This window comes from Mesoplodon densirostris, chromosome 5, assembly GCF_025265405.1.
Source record: "Mesoplodon densirostris isolate mMesDen1 chromosome 5, mMesDen1 primary haplotype, whole genome shotgun sequence".
Lineage (NCBI taxonomy): Eukaryota > Metazoa > Chordata > Mammalia > Artiodactyla > Ziphiidae > Mesoplodon > Mesoplodon densirostris.
The window spans coordinates 112,948,218-112,967,532 of record NC_082665.1 but is presented as its reverse complement, the minus strand read 5'-3'; the positions used below and the strand labels follow the sequence as shown (position 1 = coordinate 112,967,532).

Genomic DNA, 19,315 nt, shown 5'->3' with positions numbered 1-19,315 from the left:
GATAGTAAACTGTAAGGCTGTCATTACAGAAAACAGAGATGTTCTAAAATGTTATTAAACATAGTTAATTCAAAGAAATTACCAAGATGGCTGCCTTCTTTTTGGAAACCCAAACATAATTTGAAAACTAGCTTTCAAAAAACCAGGTGAACCATACTTTCAAGAGTTCCACGTTCACTTCTTAATCAAATTCTTGCTTATCTTTTTCCATTCATCATTCTCCAGTCTGAGGACACAAGAACCTCCCTCAATAAACACAAACAAAGCTTACCTTTCGAGAAATTCTGATAAAATAAAACTGTTAAAAGTACTGGTACTCAAGATAAACTTATCCCAAACTATGGAATAAGGTAATCTGATGACACATGGACCCTGATACCATTCAAGAGTATTTTGTATTAAGCCATTCTGACACTTGGGGAATATCATAGTAGCATGGTGTTTAATGGCTGTGAGAGGTTGGAAGTTGACCAGCAGAAAATTAATAAGCTGTTGTAATTTGATAGCTCAATAGAGATGTTTATCCTCAAAGGTGGTATGGATTTACTGCCCTTTAGAAAATTAACCAATCTTATATTTAATTTAGCAATTTTATTCTGTGTTCCATTTTCAACTGATTATAAAACCATGTCCTGGGCTTCCCTGGTGGCACAGTGGTTGAGAGTCCGCCTGCCGATGCAGGGGACGCAGGTTCGTGCCCTGGTCCAGAAAGATCCCATGCGCCGTGGAGCGGCTGGGCCCGTGAGCCATGGCTGCTGACTGAGCATCCGGAGCCTGTGCTCCGCAATGGGAGAGGCCACAACAGTGAGAGGCCCGCATACCGCAAAAAACAAAACAAAACAAAACAAACAAACAAAAAACAACATGTCCTGCAGATCAATGCTCTTAGAACTAGCTCTTTGTTGTCCTGCTAGTTTCTTTATTATTAAGTTAAATAAAACTTTGGCCTATGCTAACAACTTTAAGAACTGTGCTTTCACAACAGCCACCAATAATAGACACCTGTATCTAATAATTATACTTTAATGTATCTTCTGACCTATTCCGGGTAGGTGGGGGGGAAGGGCATCGCAAATTCAGATGCCTACAGGGCCCACGTAGGTAAAGTTTGCAAAGTAAGTTGAATATAAAATGACAGATACGAGCAGCTATGTTGTAGCCATTTTAGTAGCTGCCTAGTCACACTGTTTTTAAACACTTATGCTATTAAAATAAAAGAAACAAAACATTTGCCTATAACTCCAGTACTAGGGCCTGTGAGTCAGTGTTTGTTTCATATTAGTTCCACCCTTTCTAAGCTTGTTTAAGATACCCTCAAGTATACTGAAAGACATAAAGATTTAACCAGCCCTCAGAGCACACTTAGAAGGTTGGAGTCACAGAATCAGAAATGTAGAGGTCGATGTAATCACCATTCCTCCCCAGTATCTTTTGGACTCCAACATATCTTTCTAAAACTGGATCCAGTGTAACTTATTCATAAAGCCTACTCCAGGTAGATTTTATCACTTCCTCCTCTACTGCCCCACAGCTCTTTGTTAAAAGTATATCAAATTTGCAATTGTTTGCCTACATATCCATCTTTTTGGCTTGACTCATGAAACTTCTGAGGCTCAGATCCAAGCATCTATCCCCAAACATAAAGCCTGAGGCAAGAATATTTGTGGCAGACACTCATTTGGCTTGCTGAACTGAATTTTCATTTTTTTTTATCACCAAGTCCTTTAAAAACTTAAAGGACTAACATGATAGGAAGAGATAACATGAAAGGAGGAACCAAAAGGATCAACCTGAACCTGCAATCTAGAAACCACTTTCCAGACCAGAAGTAGAGGTTGGCTAGGCAACAGTAATGGAAGTAAGTAAGAACAGTCATCTCCTTGGTACTTTTTTCCCGATAATCCTCTCATCTCTGTAAAACTTCCATAAGAGCAAAACAGAACTAGGGAGATGAGTATGGTCTAATTAAAACACCAGACAGTGCAGTACTATGACTTGCAGTGGTACAGCCACACAGAAAACATCACAGCAGCAGTTTCCAGACAAGAATAGAGAGAACCATTACTATGTCAGTGACGGACTTCAGAGTTAGGCATCATGGATGCCAGAAATTTGAAGCTTAAGACTAATGTTCACCTCGTTCTTACATAAGTACCAAGAACTTACCTCATATTGGCACTTCAGAACACCAACTGTAGAGTGAGAGTTGAAGATGGTTAAAGCACAGGAAGGAACTCAAGGCAATAGTTTTCAAACTTTAAGTACATAAGAATCACCTCCTGGTCTAAAACAAACCCGAATTGCCATGTTGCACTCCAGAGATGATAACATATGTAAGACCCAGAAATCTGAACTTTTAGGAAATAGCCCAGCTGATTCTGATGAAAACAAACTTGGGACTCACTACTTGAAAAATGCTATCTTAAGAGATTGCCTATCCCATCTCTCACTTTACAGCTGGGAAAGATGAGGTCAAGAAAATCCAGTACTTCCAGCCCCGCAGGTCTTCTATTTAGGCAAATACTATGAAGGTGGTGTTACTAAACCTTCTGGGTTCACTGAATCAAAACCAGAAACTCAAGAGCATTGCTTTGGTATCAGAATCTCTGATATATGGTCTTGGAAAATTAAAAATTTGGGATGGGTACCCATATTTGGGATGGGTATCTGGGATGGGTACCTCCACTGCAATCTGGAGCTGGAAGAATGTTGTAAAGAATGAGTGTATTCTCTTAGAAGGCAGAGATTTGAGATTAAGTGAATACCTTTTTGTAATATTTGGCTCCAGGATTTATTTCCAAGCCAGGAGCACAAACCAGAGAGAAAGGACAGGTTGTCTATGATGCTTATTAAATACATTTGTTTGTATGTATATACATGATACCAGAACTTCCAACGAGGCTGCCCTTTATTACCTGCATCATGGCGTTGGTGCCGCGCCTCACTCTCTGAGAAGGGAGGAGCCCTGGGCCTGTGCCTCCTGTCTCTCTGCTCACCTTGCCCATGGTCGCTTCTATATACAGCTTCCTTGCAGTGAAGCCCCGCTTCCTGTGAGGCCTTGGGAGAAAGTTGGTCTTGGTGTCTGGACTGTTTTTCCCAATTTCGAGTTCGATGGCTATGGTTAGCCTCCCAGTCTTCCGATTCAGTGCTCAGAAACACCTCACCACTGATCTTGGGGAGAGGAGGTCTTCGGAGCCTCTCATGACCAGATCGTTTCCTTTCAGGCTGCTCAGTGTTAATTTGGGGATCGTCCCTCATTTTACCCAAGCTAGAGGATGAAAGAGGTTTCTCTGATGAACAATGCTCTTCCAATTCTTCCAAGTGCTCCTGTGGATGTTTCGATTTCTCCTTTCTCTGCTTCACAGTCTTTTCCTCACTTTGGAGTCTATAAGGCTTTGAGACTCCAGAACCCAACTCCCTTGCCCTCCGTGACCGTGGCTGGTCTGAGCGGAGGTGGAGGAATGTGAAAAATAGAAATGCAAGTTAACTTAATGAGTATGAACTCACTACAGGACAGAGACAGGGACCAAGTTCAACATATTTTAAAATGAAGAAGATTACTTTTTCAATTTAACAAACTGAAACGAAGGGATGGGCATTTGCTGGAATGGTCCATGCATACATGAAGGATTCTGGGTACATAGCCAGAAAGGTAAAAAACTAAAATGAAAGTAAGTGAAAAAAAGTAAATCTGAAAGAAGAGCTTGATCATGATTAGCGAAGAGTTAACACATACTTTAATATTTGCCAATAACAAAAATTCTAGTCATTAAATGTTTAATTCTATTTATAAAACCAATTTGGAACTAGTATATGGGGGAAAAGTGAGAGTTGAGGGAGTCTTATAAAACAGAAAAAGAACTAAGCTTTGCGATTCCAGTCAGAGACTTTCAAATATTCTTACTGGAAATAACAATAAATCTATGTCAGAATATTGCTAATTTCTACTTAGTCCACTAGAGTGATGAGCCACAGATTTTCGTATTCCTCTGTCCTTTCCCCATAGGTGGCCAAAGCCAACAATCCCAGCCATGTTACAGTTCAGTGTGGAAGAAGAGGGAGTAAAGGAGAATTTTAAGTGAGTAAATGACCATATTATCTTTGGATAACTCTGTTCCTAATCTTACTTGAAATTCTTCAGAGGAAAAAAATTAAAAAGAGATGCCATAACAGAATACATAAAAAGGAGTCACTTCCTAAATACATTTCAAAAAACTTTATGATATTGTTTTCTAGGTATAAAAATACAATGTGTGCTAAATATACAAGTCCCTAAGTTTAACACAAACTGCAGAAACAGCACACGGGTGCTTTTCTGTCAGGTCTCATTTAAGAACAAGCAAACTGTGAAAACAAAGGAAGTAAATTAACAATGCACATTGCAAGAGCATATTTATTTTAACATTTTCTAAGACTTTTACTTTAATTAGGAAGTAACAAAAAGAAATCCTAATTCCGTGGAAAATTGCTAAGATAGCCAAGATTCCCTATTGGAATTAGTCACTCGCTGAACTGCTTTTGAAACAGCTACCGTAATTGGGTGGGATGTAGAAAAAATAGATGACCATAAATTTCCTTAGTTATTATGGGTTTTGTTTGCTTGTTTTGGGTTTTTTGTTTTTGTTAAAGTGTGTTATTGTTATCTAATGAAGGAACAGAGGTGGGGAGATGTGTTAAATGTATCTCTTATGCCATAAACTTCCACTAAAAACTCCAAATTGTTTCCTCTTGAGCTTTCCAGAAGAAAAGAACATTTGCCTCAGAGATGACATTTAAATTAAAATCTGTCTTCTAAAATGTCTGTAGAGGTATTTATCTTCATAATTTATGGGAAAACTTATTTTTTACATAAGCAGAAGTGAAACAGGACAATTACTCTCTGTAATAAAATAAAGTATCTACTCTTTTAACCAGACTGTTATTTTAGGAGTATCTTGACAGCTGAGAAAGAATCAATTCACTACTGCTGTGAATTAACATAATAGTGACCAGCTACATAAATGATGACCACAACTAGGAGATGATGGTTTAGTGTTAATATCTATGTTCCCACAGAAAACTGCAGCAGTGAAGCCTGCCTTTAAGCCCAAAAAGAGACAAGAAAGGTTTTGTTTTCAACATGGATTTGTCAAGTTATGACTGTTTTGTTTTTTATTTTTACTTCTTTCTAACAAGTTAACAAATATTAGTAGTTTTACTTTAGGGAAGTGTGTTGCAAGAATTAGAACAGAGCTGTCACTATGTTTTCACAGAGTCGACAGGAAAAAATATTTATTGTGATCCCCTGTGATATCTTTAAACCTGGGAAAGAAAAAAAAAAAAAAAAAAGACAGGGATGGAGGAATCTGTTTGAATCCTTTAAAACCCAGTTCAGTTAAGGATTGAGACTTTTATGTTTCTTGAGACCAAGTTATTTGGCAAATATAATTAACTTCCTTATAGCCAATATATACATACATATATATGTATATACGTATACATATATATATACACCCACACATGTTTGCATATATATATGCATATATATATGCTTGCATATATATATGCAAACATTTGATTTGTGTGCTTCCATGTTTGTCTTTCAAAATAAAATGATTTTTGTTTAAATAGACAAAATACTATGTAGTACACATATTACATTAATATATGTATAAATAATAGTACTTTAGAGTTTATAAGTCTTCAGAAAAATTACATCGTTTACTCTTCTCAACATCTATGCGAAGGATTTATTTTTAGAATCTCCATTTTAGAGATGAGAAAAAGGCTTAGAGTGATTACAATAGATAACTTCCTTAACATTACAATTTTTCTAAGGAATGGATGAAACGTGAATCAAGGTCTAATGACTCCAAAGACCATGACTTAAAGTCTCTAATATGCTTTCAATACAGGTAAGTAGCTTTGAAAAAAAAACATGGATTCATAAATGAATAAGTTATACCATTTCAATCGATATAAATCTGACAGATATTTTGGATAATTTCAGATTTGTAGAAAATCTATAAATGATTATTCTTAAAAGATTAATTTATTAAAGTTTAAGTAAAATGAAAGCTAAAACAACCACTTCTGTAATGATTTGCTGTGATTATTATAAGACAGACAAAAATCATATTGCACGCAAAGAAGTACAATTAAAGAATATCCCTTATGTGTTGGGAAAGGACCACTGAAAAGAACATAAGTCTGCTTTGTAAATATGAGCTGGACTGCAATATGGTTTCTGTGGAACTCAACTTAGTCTAACTCAAAGGCATATAAATGAAGATCACGTGTTCAGCGATATATCGTCTTCCAACAACAACACAACTTAAGAGAAATTCCAACAGTACTTTACAGGCACATGCTCAGAAGGTCATCGTTTTCTCTTACCAATCCCCCCAACTCCAAAAAAGTAGCATATATGCCATTCTCCATAACTTTACAAAAGCAATTACATAGAGATTTGTAAAAATTTTAGGTGTCTCTGAAAATCCACTGAATTCTTAACATAGTCTAGAGAGATGAAACAGTATGTCAGCACTCTGGTCAAAACCACCAGGCTTGAGTCCCAATTCAAGTTAGTATAAGGTTTTAATAGAGAAATGCTGAAATTAGTACTTTAGTGTACTTAATTTACTTACTACCCTAATGTTTTACGCCAGACCACATTTCTAAGATTTTAATTAAAGCTGACGAGTAACTCTTTACCTTCTGACCTCTAGTAGAGAAAAATATGGCAATAATTTTTTCTTTTTAAATGATGTATCGCATTTGATTAGAAAAACCAGCATAAGGAAAATGGCTATCAACAAAGAGCTGAGCATTTTACATATGGAAGAACAACACACCAAGCAATAAGTAGAGAATCAACCTGCTTACTGACTGTGTTATAGAGTTGAGCTCTACTGATTAGGATAGATTTAGAACAATGTGACTGCAAGACTCAAACTGTAATAATCCTATCACTTACATATATGTATCTTTCATTCTACTCATCAAAGACAAATGCTTACTTACCTTTTACAATGAAATTATAGAAAAGCAATTGACAATTAATTTTCAAGGGACTTGGGGATTACTGACCTTAAAATCTTTACTCTCTAGAAGCTGCTTTCAGATTTTATTTAGCTGGTATCCTAAGTATAGTCTCCAAGCTGAACTACAATAAATACTGAAACTAAAAACTATAGGAAATGTCTTTCCTTGGACAGATCTTTAAAAAGGACTGAACGATATTTGTCAATACTCGTTTCCCAACACACTTTTAAGATAAAGAATCACCACCACCACAAGTGCCACCACCACACCATCATCACCACCACCACATTGCAAAAGCAAGCACTAGAGAAGGGATCTCTCTATCTCAGAAATTTTTCTATATGGTAATCAAATAGCAAAGAAAGCATCAAGAGCAAAAAATGAACAGAGAATCTTAAAATTCAATTTTGTCATCAGCAGGCTAACCCATTGGTCTAGGTTTAAAAGATAAGAAGCATGGAAAAAAGCTTTGGTATCCAGTAACTGATAAATGCTGTACCTCCTTTATTATTTGTGCCACTTTGCTGTTTCAAACAGTACTGCCCAGATTTCCTTGAGAAAGATCAAGCCCAGAGACTCATATGCCACTTTTCCACACCCCAGTTTATGTGCTTAGAATGTAATACAACATTCCAAGTAGCAACAGTGCAAAAGAATGCATGCCAAATTTTGCTAAACTATATTCAAGTTTTAACAGCCATAAAAATGGCTCTGGTCATCCAACTAAAGAACAGATGAATTTATTAGATAAGATAAAATTCCACCACAAATCTAAAGGGGCCCTAGGGTCACTTTACAGACAAATTTAAAGGGGTGTCTTGCAACTGAGTCTAAGGATAGAGTAGGTCATGATGCAAAAACTTACCTCCATCTTCATAATAGTAACTATCACCATAAGCATTGGCTCCAGGGGACTCTGGAAAGTGTTTTTTTCGCTTTTTCTCTTCCTGTAACTCTTTTTCTTGCAAGAGTCGAGCTATGTCCTGCAAATACAAAGAGAAGGGAAATAATTATTACCAGAGAATGAACAAACTCCATACAGTGACCCTATAGGTCAATGGTTTAACATTCCACTGCCAGGCTTTTGTGGCTCTGCCTCCAGCTAGGCTCTCTAGACTTTCTGATATTAAGCTCATTCTGTCCAAATGCCACAGATGACTGCTCAATAGGAAGGGCACAAGATCCAGATGATAGGGAAAGGTTTTTTTAATTGAATTTAAATCTAACTGAACTTGAAGACATTCAAATGTAATGTTCCTAAAGGTGGTTATAGAACAGAATTTTTAAAATACATATTTATGGGCCCTTTTTCCAAGATGATGATTCACTAAGTTTAAATGAGGAAGAGTACCATAATCTATAACTTTTATAAACTGTATTTACAATATAATTTGAAAACTTTTTAAAAAGAATTTTTCACTTGATTCTGATTTAGCTTTGCATTAGAGGACCACTGTCTTAACTATCAATAAAAAAGAGAAAACAGTCTTCCTCCTGTCTCCCACCTGCTCTAACTCCAGGCAAGTTTTTAGCAGTTACTGAGTGATGAATAATAACATTCTGACTGCATCCCCTAAACGATTACCGTTCCTCATGAAAACAAAGGTATATACAAATAACTGCAATACAACTAAATTATAAATGCCTCAAAAAAGAGGGTAAAATGTCTATGGGAGCACAAAAGAGGGAATATTATTTCTACTCAAACGGATTAATTCAAGGCTTTGCATTAATGTTAGGTTTTGAACAAAGAACTGGATTCCAACAGGTAAGGGAAGAACAGAGAACAACATCAGCAAAGTTATAAATATTTTAATGGGCATCAATCTAGGGAACAACCAATAGTCCAATTAGAACACTGGATGTGGGGTGTTACAGAGAAAGATGAGGCTAAAAAACCAGGCAGAAGCTGGATCATAGGCACCCCTTACAGACACTCTTAAGAAGTCTGGCGTCTGTAATGTAAGGGATGAGGGGTTCCTAAAGGTTTTGAGCTAGAAAGTGACAGTGTTCTGAATTTGAAGGTTATTTCTATGAAAGGCCCAATAAAATAGCACATACACTTTATTCATGTACACTTTTTTGGAAAAAAGATCCCTAGCCATCGTCAGATTCTTAAAGATCTTACAAATATGGCAACAATACTCATTGATGCAAATGGCAATAACAGCCATAGGTAGTTTGAGGGGATAACTTCTTTATATTTACAATGAGGAATATAAGATGTGCTCAGATGTAAATGGTGCAAATTTTGAGGCAAGAATTAATCACTATTCTTCTTTTTGCAATTTTCTGAATAAGTCAAAGTGAAGAATATACTAAGACTGAAAGGCAAATAAAATTCATCTGAATGACTCAATTTCTCTTATATCAGTGTAGCAATAAGTTGGATACTGAGGCTAGGTACATTAGCAAACGTTATCCATATACTTGGCTTTTAATGTTCACAAAATAGCCTTACAAATCTGACTTTATGTTAAGTACATGCCTAAATTAAAACTTATAAATATACTATTAACATATATCCTTTAACTAATTTCTATGCTGGAAACTTCTTATTTAAGTCTGTAAAATATATACATATATATTTGATAAGTAATCCATGTAAAAGCACTCACAAAATACTGCAGCTCAGAATGCAAGGTAAAGAACACAATCCCACTTAAAACACAAGTATAATTTTCATGCAAAGAAATCTGAATTTCTAATACGCTGATGGAAAAAAAATCCCCTAAACTTAAAGAATATGATGATTTTCTTTTTCCCTTCCAGTTCAAGTCAGAGGCACTTTAGAGACATTGGGAGAGAAACATTAACTACTAAAATGGATTTCTTTGGGCCTGAATTCTTTATCTGTAAAATAAAGAGTCTGAACTACTCAAACTTAAAGTCAAATGTCTTGCCACCCTAATGCACCATTTTAATAAATCTGGGAGTATTACCAGGTGCCATCCCCTGTGCCAGGTTCATTCTATTTGATGTCTTGCAAAGCAATATACCAGTCAGTTAGGAAAAGAGAGAGGTGTGACAAGATAATTTATTCTCCCCAAAGTAATACCTGTTACAGAATTTCCCCAATCCCTATTTATTTTACTGCAAAAGTAGGAAGAAAATATAAACACTTCTCTGAGTTGTCATGTTTACTAAGCACCCAACATTCATTTTCCTAAGTGGTTTGTTTTACTGAAAACAAAAAGTTTCCCTTGAATAAAAATATAAAGGAAAATTACCAGGTCCAACTGCCAGTAGAAATTATTAAACTGTATGCCAGGGACTTTATAATTTCTTTGCTGCTATTGAATTTAGTCCTAATTAATACATAATAATAAGCCTTCTCAATGTGAAGAGCCAAAGTTGAACCAAAGAGAAACAAAGGTGATGCCTCTTTTGTACAATGCATTAGCTAGTCAAAAGGAGGGCTTTTAACCAAGTAGAATAATAATAATCATAATGTGTCATGCACCTTAGCACCCAAACCTTTTGCTCTTTTAACATCTCAGCTCTCTTCTGAGTAAGCTTCTTCTGTCTGAGAAGAACAAGAACAGCTAGCTACACTTGAGGAGGAAAAGGAAAATTGCTGCTATATTATAAACAGTGATTTACCCCAAGTCAGTTTTCTTCCCTGCTTTCCAACATTACTGCACAATGGGTTTAGTTAGGTGATTTCAATATAAAAAATTCCCCCTGAAACAAGCTAAACATGGCAATTATTAGTCACAATGCTTGGATGCAGCTTAGTCACCCTTGACATAAACAACCATCTTAGTCTTCAGCTTCCTTCCTGTTAAAGGTTAGTCTAGAACAGCATTTCCTAAGCTCTGTTTCTGAGAACACTGGTATCAAAAGTTTCTCCAAAAAAACCAGAAAGCATTCAATAGAAAACATGTATTATATCTAACTCTTTAAACACATTAGCTCATTTTGACACTTTGATAAAAGACAAGTAACCTGTTATCTTCCTGTAACCCAGGAATTTCCAAATTTATTTTGTGACAGATGGCTTATTGTTACATAAAAAAATATAAACCTTATGAAACTAGTGTTCAATAAAACATAACTTGGGGAAAAAAATCTAAAAGAACTCATAAGCCTTTTTGAAGTCACATTCAATTATTTTTTAATTAATCAGGTAGACTTACTTTGGGTTAATATGTAGAAATAACTCTGTTGCATACAAGATTTTCTAGTAAATACATTTATTGAAACAACACTCAACTCTGGAAAACTGGAAGCTGTGAGCATAAGTAAGGGCACAGGTAAGGATCCCTGGAATGCTAGAGGAAAGTTATTTTAAGAAAAACATAGATTTACTGATTCCCTTCAATGGGTCAAACATTCTGCTAGAGACCTCCTATAGGGAAACAAGATATGTGGTCAATATCATTAATGTTCTTATCTACTAAGTGCTAGAAGAAAAGTGATTAACGTAATGTAAGACACGCAAAGATGAGTGCTCTAAGAGAAACATTCACACAATCAAGGTGCAGTGGAACCCAGAGGAACCCCACGCATCTTTCTCAAGTAGAAGACAAATTACTGAACTGTGGTGCTGGATCCCTTAGGGTATTTTTATGGTTTATATGATTTTATATCAGGGTTACTTCCCCCTTAAAGTTTTCACCTCTATCATACAACAGTACTGGGATTCAAAATGAGAAAATCTTGGGTATAAAGACAATCTAAAGGAGATCTGAAAATGTGATTGTCAAATGACTGTCAGAAGAACAAAAAAAAAGGAAGCCATTCTGTTAGATTGCTAAATTTCTTTTATTAACTAGCAATTAATATATTAACATCTAACTCAGTAGGGAACTCAAAGCAGGAATAATCCCAAAAGGGTTACTCTGTAAGACCAGAAAAAGAGGGTAACACCAATTCCATTGCTAAAAAAAATCAGTATAACTAGGATAAAAAGAGAGAAGAGGGGCTTCCCTGGTGGCACAGTGGTTGAGAGCCTGCCTGCCGATGCAGGGGACGAGGGTTCGTGCCCCGGTCTGGGAAGATCACACATGCCACGGAGCGGCTGGGCCCGTGAGCCATGGCTGCTGAGCCTGCGCGTCCAGAGCCTGTGCTCTGCAATGGGAGAGGCCACAACAGTGAGAGGTCCGCGTACCACGAGAGAGAGAGAGAGAGAGAGAGAGAGAGAGAGAGAGAGAGAGAGAGAGAGAAGAATTTTCTCAACCAGAAAAAACCCACTCACTCCCCGTCTGGCTATATATGTATAAACCTATTTCTAAAAAAACATTTTTTTTTCGCTAGTTTCACATTCACATATATTTGGACCTAGGTTCAAAGACACACATATGTATACATTCACACACAATTAGTTAAGAGTTTTATTTAAGAATAACTGAGTTAAATCAACTAAACACACATTTCTTGGCTTCATTAAACAACACTGACAAATGCTAAAGCTGTGACCAAAGAGAAAGATCCCAATAAAATTAATCCCGCCATATTAATCACAAACTCATACAGTCCAGTATTACCAAAGGCTACAAGCCCCTTCAACAGGGCACTGAGAGGAAGGAAAGAAGGGAGAGGGAAAGATAGAAAAGAGGGAGGGAGAGGCCACAATGCTGGTAAGAATATGAAAGATCTTTTTTAAACTTTTCTACAGCTGTCTCCCCAGTGGAAATGCTACCTTCCTTACATCTGTGCTCTGTTAAAAAACACAATAAAATGATACCATAACAAAGCTAGACATGCTAATTCACCCACACAAAGTCATATAACTCTACTCAGGAACAATATTGCTCAGAAAAAAATCTGTCCCAAGAGGAAAGGGGCCTTGGATTCTATATCTGTTTTGGGGGACTATGAACTATCCAAGGGAGTTGACCCCAAAAATCTCTAAAAGAGATTTGGGTGAAAATCCAGAGAGGAATTTTCCACAGCCCTGCCGGTCAGTAAGAACTCATTAGCTAAGCAGACTCTACAAGGAAGCAGAAGAGCATGGGGGCGGTGAGGAGGGGGAGAATTCAGACAGCTGATGAGTAACAGGCAATGCAAAGTTGGCCAGAAAAATTAGCACAATTGTCTTAGTCTCCCCTATTAGGCACCCTGCACTAAAATAAATAAGCATTATCATACATCCTTCGACATCAAACTTTACTAATGCAGATTTTGTTTATTTAATATTACAACATACTAGTCAGCTGGAAGTCACATTTTTCTACAACAGAAGAACATCTTGGCGGGACAGCCATCTAATCTAAGGCATCAGTGAAAAGTCAAAAAAGTCTGAAAGCAGTTTTTTAAAGGCTAGTCTCACTAAACGTCCACAACTGGATTCCTCATCTCTCATTCCACTGCACTGGGGAAGGGGGAACATTTCAGTAGGTCAAACAGTTGCGGAAGGCAGTGCAGTAGGAGGGCAACAAAGCACAAACTCCTGAAGATCCCTCAGATCAGACTGCACTAGAACACACCTAAGCCTGTGTATTGTTTCCCCTTTCTAATTTCACGCTTATCTCCCTATAAGAGAAATCAGAGTTGCTGTAAGGGGCAGAATGGTGGGGAAAACACCCGGCAAGAATGCAAAAAGGAAAGAGCAACTATTAATTTAATATGTGGCAGAGACTTTATATACTTAATTATTTTATTTATTTTTTTTACATCTTTTTTGGAGTATAATTGCTTTACAATGGTGTGTTAGTTTCTGCTTTATAACAAAGTGAATCAGCTATACATATACATATATCCCCATATCTCTTCCCTCTGGCATCTCCCTGCCTCCCACCCTCCCTATTCCACCCTTCTAGGTGGTCACAAAGCACCGAGCTGATCTCCCTGTGTATATACTTAATTTTATTTAAACTTCACAACAGCCCTTTGGGGTAAGTGTGGAGTTACCATGGACTTCTTCAACTTGGAACCCGAGGTTCTCCACAGTTAAGTGAGATGCTGAAAGTCTCAGCTAAAAGTTAAATGGATAAGATTCAAACCCAGGATAGTCTAACTCCAAAGTCTCTGTGTTCTATGTTGTGTCACAGTATATCCAGGTCAGAGGCAGTCAGTCAGGAGACTGAACGGTACAGACATTTCTCTGGCATCTTATTGTAGCTTGAGACCAGTAATGTACTTAATTTCTTCATCTGAAAAATGCAGTTATTCACTACACTACACACTTTATATAGTATAACAATGAGATTATTGTGATTGCTATTTAGATTCCACATGCGTAAAATAAAGTATTTTGGTTTCCCGAATACTGTTTTTCCCCAAATGGGGTGGGGGGAGTGGGGGGGAATTACAGGACACCAGTAGCATTTATAAGAAGCCAACTTCATTACTCTGTGATTTTTAAAATAGAAGCTTTTCTGTCTACAAAACATAATCACTTCTTTCAGTTGCCAGTTTCATCTCCAAGGCAGTCTTGACTATAGAGATGCAACACATCCTGTAGTAAGAAAGAGCTCCTGTGCTGCTAACAGGAAGGATGAAAAGGAATCCTTAGTTCCTACTTACGACTCTGATCATCACATAATCATGGTTTGTTTCTTAAAGAAATAGCTAAATACACTCACACCAGACGTCTCACACTCACCTGGCATTGAACAAGGAGTTCCAGAGGAACAAGGATGGCTCAGTGGAGGAACAGAAGATGCAGGCTGGTTCACCGATAACCCTGATTATACCTATTTAATAGGGTGATTGTATGTGCCAGTTTGCCCAGGAGAGTCCCAGTTTACGTACTTATTAATAGCACCCCCTTTAACCCTGAAAAGTATTTCTGAGTATGCAAAATACCATATGGTACTATTAAAAATAATAAATCATTTTTTCCTTATTATAAATCAAGACAATGGCCAAGAACAGCACAATAGGTGTATAAAAAGCAGACAGAGAATCAATGCAAATTGAAAAGGAACCATTTGAAATGCTGAAAACATAACACAAAATCAAGTGATCATTAAGTGCAAATTCAAGTCTTCTCACAAACCATATACTACTGCTAATTTTAGCCATTTTCAGCTTTAAAAACAACACAGTTTAAAAATATATACAGAATCAAACAGATCATTGTTTTGAGGCAGCGTATCACAGGAGAGTGAAACCATTAACAAAAAAGAATGAGAGCAATGAACAGTCCCTGACTCCTGTTCAGGCTACACTCAAGGTCTCCCTAAATTTGCGGGAATAACCCACAGACAGACACCCAGTATTGAGCTGAAGCATCCCTTAAAAATTCATTTATACCAAGAACTTCAGAACATGATCTTATTAGGAAATAGGATCTTTGCAGATATAATTAAGAGGAGATCATACTGGATTAGGGTGGGTCCTCAGTCCAATGACTGGTGTCCTTATAAGAAAACAAAAGGACAAAAAGATACAGGGAAGAAGGCCATGTGACAATAAAGGTAGAGACTCACATGATGCAACTACAAGCCAAGGAATGCCAGACAGCCAAGAGCCACCAGAAGCTAGGAGGAGGCAAAGAAGGATCTTTCCTAATAGGTAGCATGGCCCTGCGAACATCTTAATTTCGATTTGCAGCCTTCAGAACTGTGAGAGAGTAAAGTTCTATTGTTTTAAGCCACGTTTGTGGTAATTTGTTACAGCAGCCCTACGGAAACGAATTCACAATGTATGTCAAATTATCCATTATCATCTTTTAAGACTTCACCACTTAAACAACTGGTCAAAGGGCAATAAACATGGTTCATAGAGGGTGACACTTGGACTATGCACCCCAAAAGGGGAGAGTTCTTCTGCCCATCCAGCAACCCTACACTGAGCCTGTGAATACTGAAAGTCACAGCTCTGGAGCTGAGCAACCCTCCTCTGTGGGGTGGAGGGGCACTAACTAAGTTGTACCTCATCCTTCTTCTCCTGAATGCGTCGTCTCTCGGCCTCAATAGCCAGCTTCTCCTGAATCTCCTGAGCAATTTCACAGTCTTGTTGTTCACTAAAACACAAAGGTGAAAACAACATGAATAAAGAACATAAGGAATGATTTTTCCTAAACACAATTTCCTGAATACTCACTATGAGTCAGTATATATTTTTATCTCACTTAATCTTCACAATAATGATGCAAAGAGGTTGATATTGTCATATCCTAAAGATGAAAAAACTGGAGGCACAGAGTAGTGGAATCATTTCCCTAAGATTGCAGAGAAGGGGCTTCCCTGGTGGCGCAGTGGTTGAGAGTCCGCCTGCCGATGCAGGGGACATGGGTTCGTGCCCTGGTCCAGGAGGATCCCACATACCGTGGAGCGGCTGGGCCCGTGAACCATGGCCACTGAGCCTGCGCATCCGGAGCCTGTGCTCCGCAATGGGAGAGGCCACAACAGTGAGAGGCCCGCGTACCGAAAAAAAAAAAAAAAAAAGATTGCAGAGAAAATAAGCGGTAGAATCAGAATGCAATACCCAGACACTACATTTTAGTGGGAGAAACAAGACAAATCATTTTGGTGGGAGAAACAAGACAAATCATTTTGGTGGGAGAAATAGATCCTTTAAAACAGCACCTGTGAAACAGTGGTTCCAACAGAAAATGGGATTTGGATCTCTCAGAGATGGCTACAGGTATACAAGTCTTCTGTTTGCAGATTTCAAGAAAAGTCACTGGGCAGCTTATAACTCTAGAGTGTGATAGTTCTGGGGAGCCAGCCTTTACACAGCCTTTACAACCTTTAACTGCTAACTAAGAGAGAGATACAGGCATGTTTAGAGTTCACTATCTAAAAAGATGCTGGAACAAAATTACAATTGTGGTTTATATATGCAGTTCGTTTGCTACACAAATATGTCCTCTTATTCTCCCCCTGCCAGTTGAACTTAAAGTACTCAGTTAATCTAGTCTTGGTTGTATATTCCATGTTTAATGGCAGTCTTTTGTAACTGAAGTGTTGGGTGTTAGGGGCAATATCCTAACTTCTCTGGAGGAATCGAAATCCATATATTCTATTCTAACAAAACTGAGGGGATGAAGACTATTCTCATTTGTATAAAGAACTGGTCACTTTCAACATGTTTGGAAATAGGTGTAGGTGAAAGTAGATGTGTGCGTACATGGGGGTATGCATGTATGTGTATAACACACATACAGGACAGAAAGGGAGGAAGGGAATACAAGACAGAGAGCACAGGCCAGAAGCAGAAATGGCAAGCTTTTTTAGAATCAGTAGAAAAATCACTGGACAAGATGCCTGGAGACCTGATTTCCAGTCCTGCCACTGTTAACCAGTGAATCATGCACTCTTATGTCGTCTTATCAGCTATAAAAGTTTTTGGACTTAATGACTTCATATTACAGGTCTAACATTCAAGGATTCTGAACCATTCAAACCACAGAATTGAAAACAAAAATCTACTCATTTTTTATTTCCATACCCTCTTTTCATTCACTTACTTTTTTTTAAAACTTACCAAAAAGTGTTTATTAATCTAGTTTTAAAAATATGGAATGCTTCACAAATTTGTGTGTTGCTTTGGCAAACACTCAGAGTTTTTTTTCCCTGAGTCCCTTAAAGGCAATGACTATGTTTTATTCATATCTGTGCTCTCTGGTGCCTTTCACGGTGGCAGAGTTATTAGCAAGAGTCAGTAAGAATGTTTATGTACAAAATAAGGAAGCTGAATAAAATCACGAATAAAGTCCTCTCTGAAATTAATAAAATAGAAAAACCCTTCCTCAAAGGCAGCAAAAATAATAGGCTATCCTGTTTATTTAAACATGACAACTAAAGTAAATAGAAGGGTCCCTTCACTTCCTCCTTTACCCCTTCCTCCTCAAAACAATTTTGTGGTTAAATCCACCATTAGAGATTTAGGTATAGGAGCCTCTCTCAAAGAAGAAATGTACTCTGTGAGCCTTTAAAACATTAAAAAGAACAAAAAGTCATTGTGCTGGAAGAGACCTTAGATATGATCTCTCCATTTAGGAGGAGACAGAGCAATAACTTTGGTCAGACACTGAAGTTATGAAGAGAACTAAGGGTACGATTCAGAGCCTTCCAAAAGATTCCGCCTCTACTTAAAAAGCAAGGGGTTTGGGACTTCCCTGCGGTCCAGTGGTTAGGACGTGGTGCTTCTACTGCTGGGGCACAGGTTTGATCCCTGCTCAGGGAACTAAGAGCCTGTAAGCTGTGCGGCACAGACACACAAAAAGAAAAACCAGAGGTTTGAGGAAAATAGGAGTAGCAAACACTGCTAGGAAACAATAAAGGAACCCAACAGACCTCATAAAGTTCTTTGACATCCAGTATTTCGCTGGATTCCCCGCAAAAGCCCAGGAGGTAGAGGGGACAGAGATCATTTGCCCCCTGTACAGGTAAGGAAAACTGAGTCAGAGAGGTGGACCAAATGACTCAAAGTCTTCAGTGAAGAGTGTTAAGTCCACACCAGAAACCACATGTCCCAAAACCTAGTAAAGTATTCCAACAACAAAGACAATTTTTTTAATTCAAACAAAACTATGGGATAGTCACTGTAGGATCTGTAATCTAATAGTGAAAGGAATCAAAGGAACGGATGGAGAGTCCTCTTCCCTGCCCTGGTTGCTGACCCCACAGAGAAAAACAGTCCGGGCATGATGCCATCCCAGTCCCCAAGTCCTCACAGGTCTTTGTAGCGCTTCTGCAGCTGAGCGTGAGCTTTCAGATCTTCCTCTTGAAGCTGCTTAGCCACCTGGAGATCATGCTGGACCAAACGGTTCCGCTGAACATTCGATGCCAAATGATGCTCAACTGGATAGTAAAATTGGAGAGAGGAATTATAATGCTTTGGCTTATTAATGATAAACCTGAGAATAAACTTAAGAAGAGCCTTTCCATTAAAAAGGGCTTCACATCCATCATTTCATCTTATGCTCTAAATAATGCTATATAATACGCAACACAGGAGTTATTATTTTCATCTTTGCATTGCAGAAAAAGAGAATCAGAAAGGTTAAGTAATTTGTATTGGGCACAAGATAAAATAGTGGCAGTGCCAGGACTTCTACTCAAATAATCTAAAACCAGGGCCAGTGCTCTTTCTGCTCTACAAGTTGCCCCCTTATTTATAAAACACTATTTCAATACTGAATTTTTATATTGACACACGAATTAATGATTCACAAATTACAAATTCATACTTATGCACTTTTGTATAACACATATGACTTAGATTTACTATTCATGAGTACATACTTAAAAATTCAGAAAAATCTACAATCTAGACACTGCCCTCACCTGGGAAAAGATGTTCAGGCCTCCTATTCTAGGGGAAGGAACCCATCCCTCTGCCAGCCTTCTACACACCCCCCATGCATGTATAACCACTATCTCCCTCCTACAGC

General features: G+C 37.7%; 1 protein-coding gene across 2 annotated transcripts in view; it reads right to left on the bottom strand.

Annotated features, from left to right (window-relative positions):
- The window catches only part of CCDC50 (coiled-coil domain containing 50), a 65,166-nt gene that overhangs the window by 19,641 nt on the left and 26,210 nt on the right, over positions 1-19,315 (bottom strand). The window contains exons 3-6 of one of the 2 annotated variants that reach the window (XM_060099292.1): positions 18,596-18,722; positions 15,847-15,937; positions 7,889-8,006; positions 2,916-3,443 (exon numbers count right to left, since the gene is read on the bottom strand). In XM_060099292.1, coding sequence (XP_059955275.1) covers positions 2,916-3,443; positions 7,889-8,006; positions 15,847-15,937; positions 18,596-18,722 — 864 coding nt within the window. The remainder of the gene's footprint in view (positions 1-2,915; positions 3,444-7,888; positions 8,007-15,846; positions 15,938-18,595; positions 18,723-19,315) is intronic. The other variant, XM_060099291.1, reaches the window with a different exon arrangement.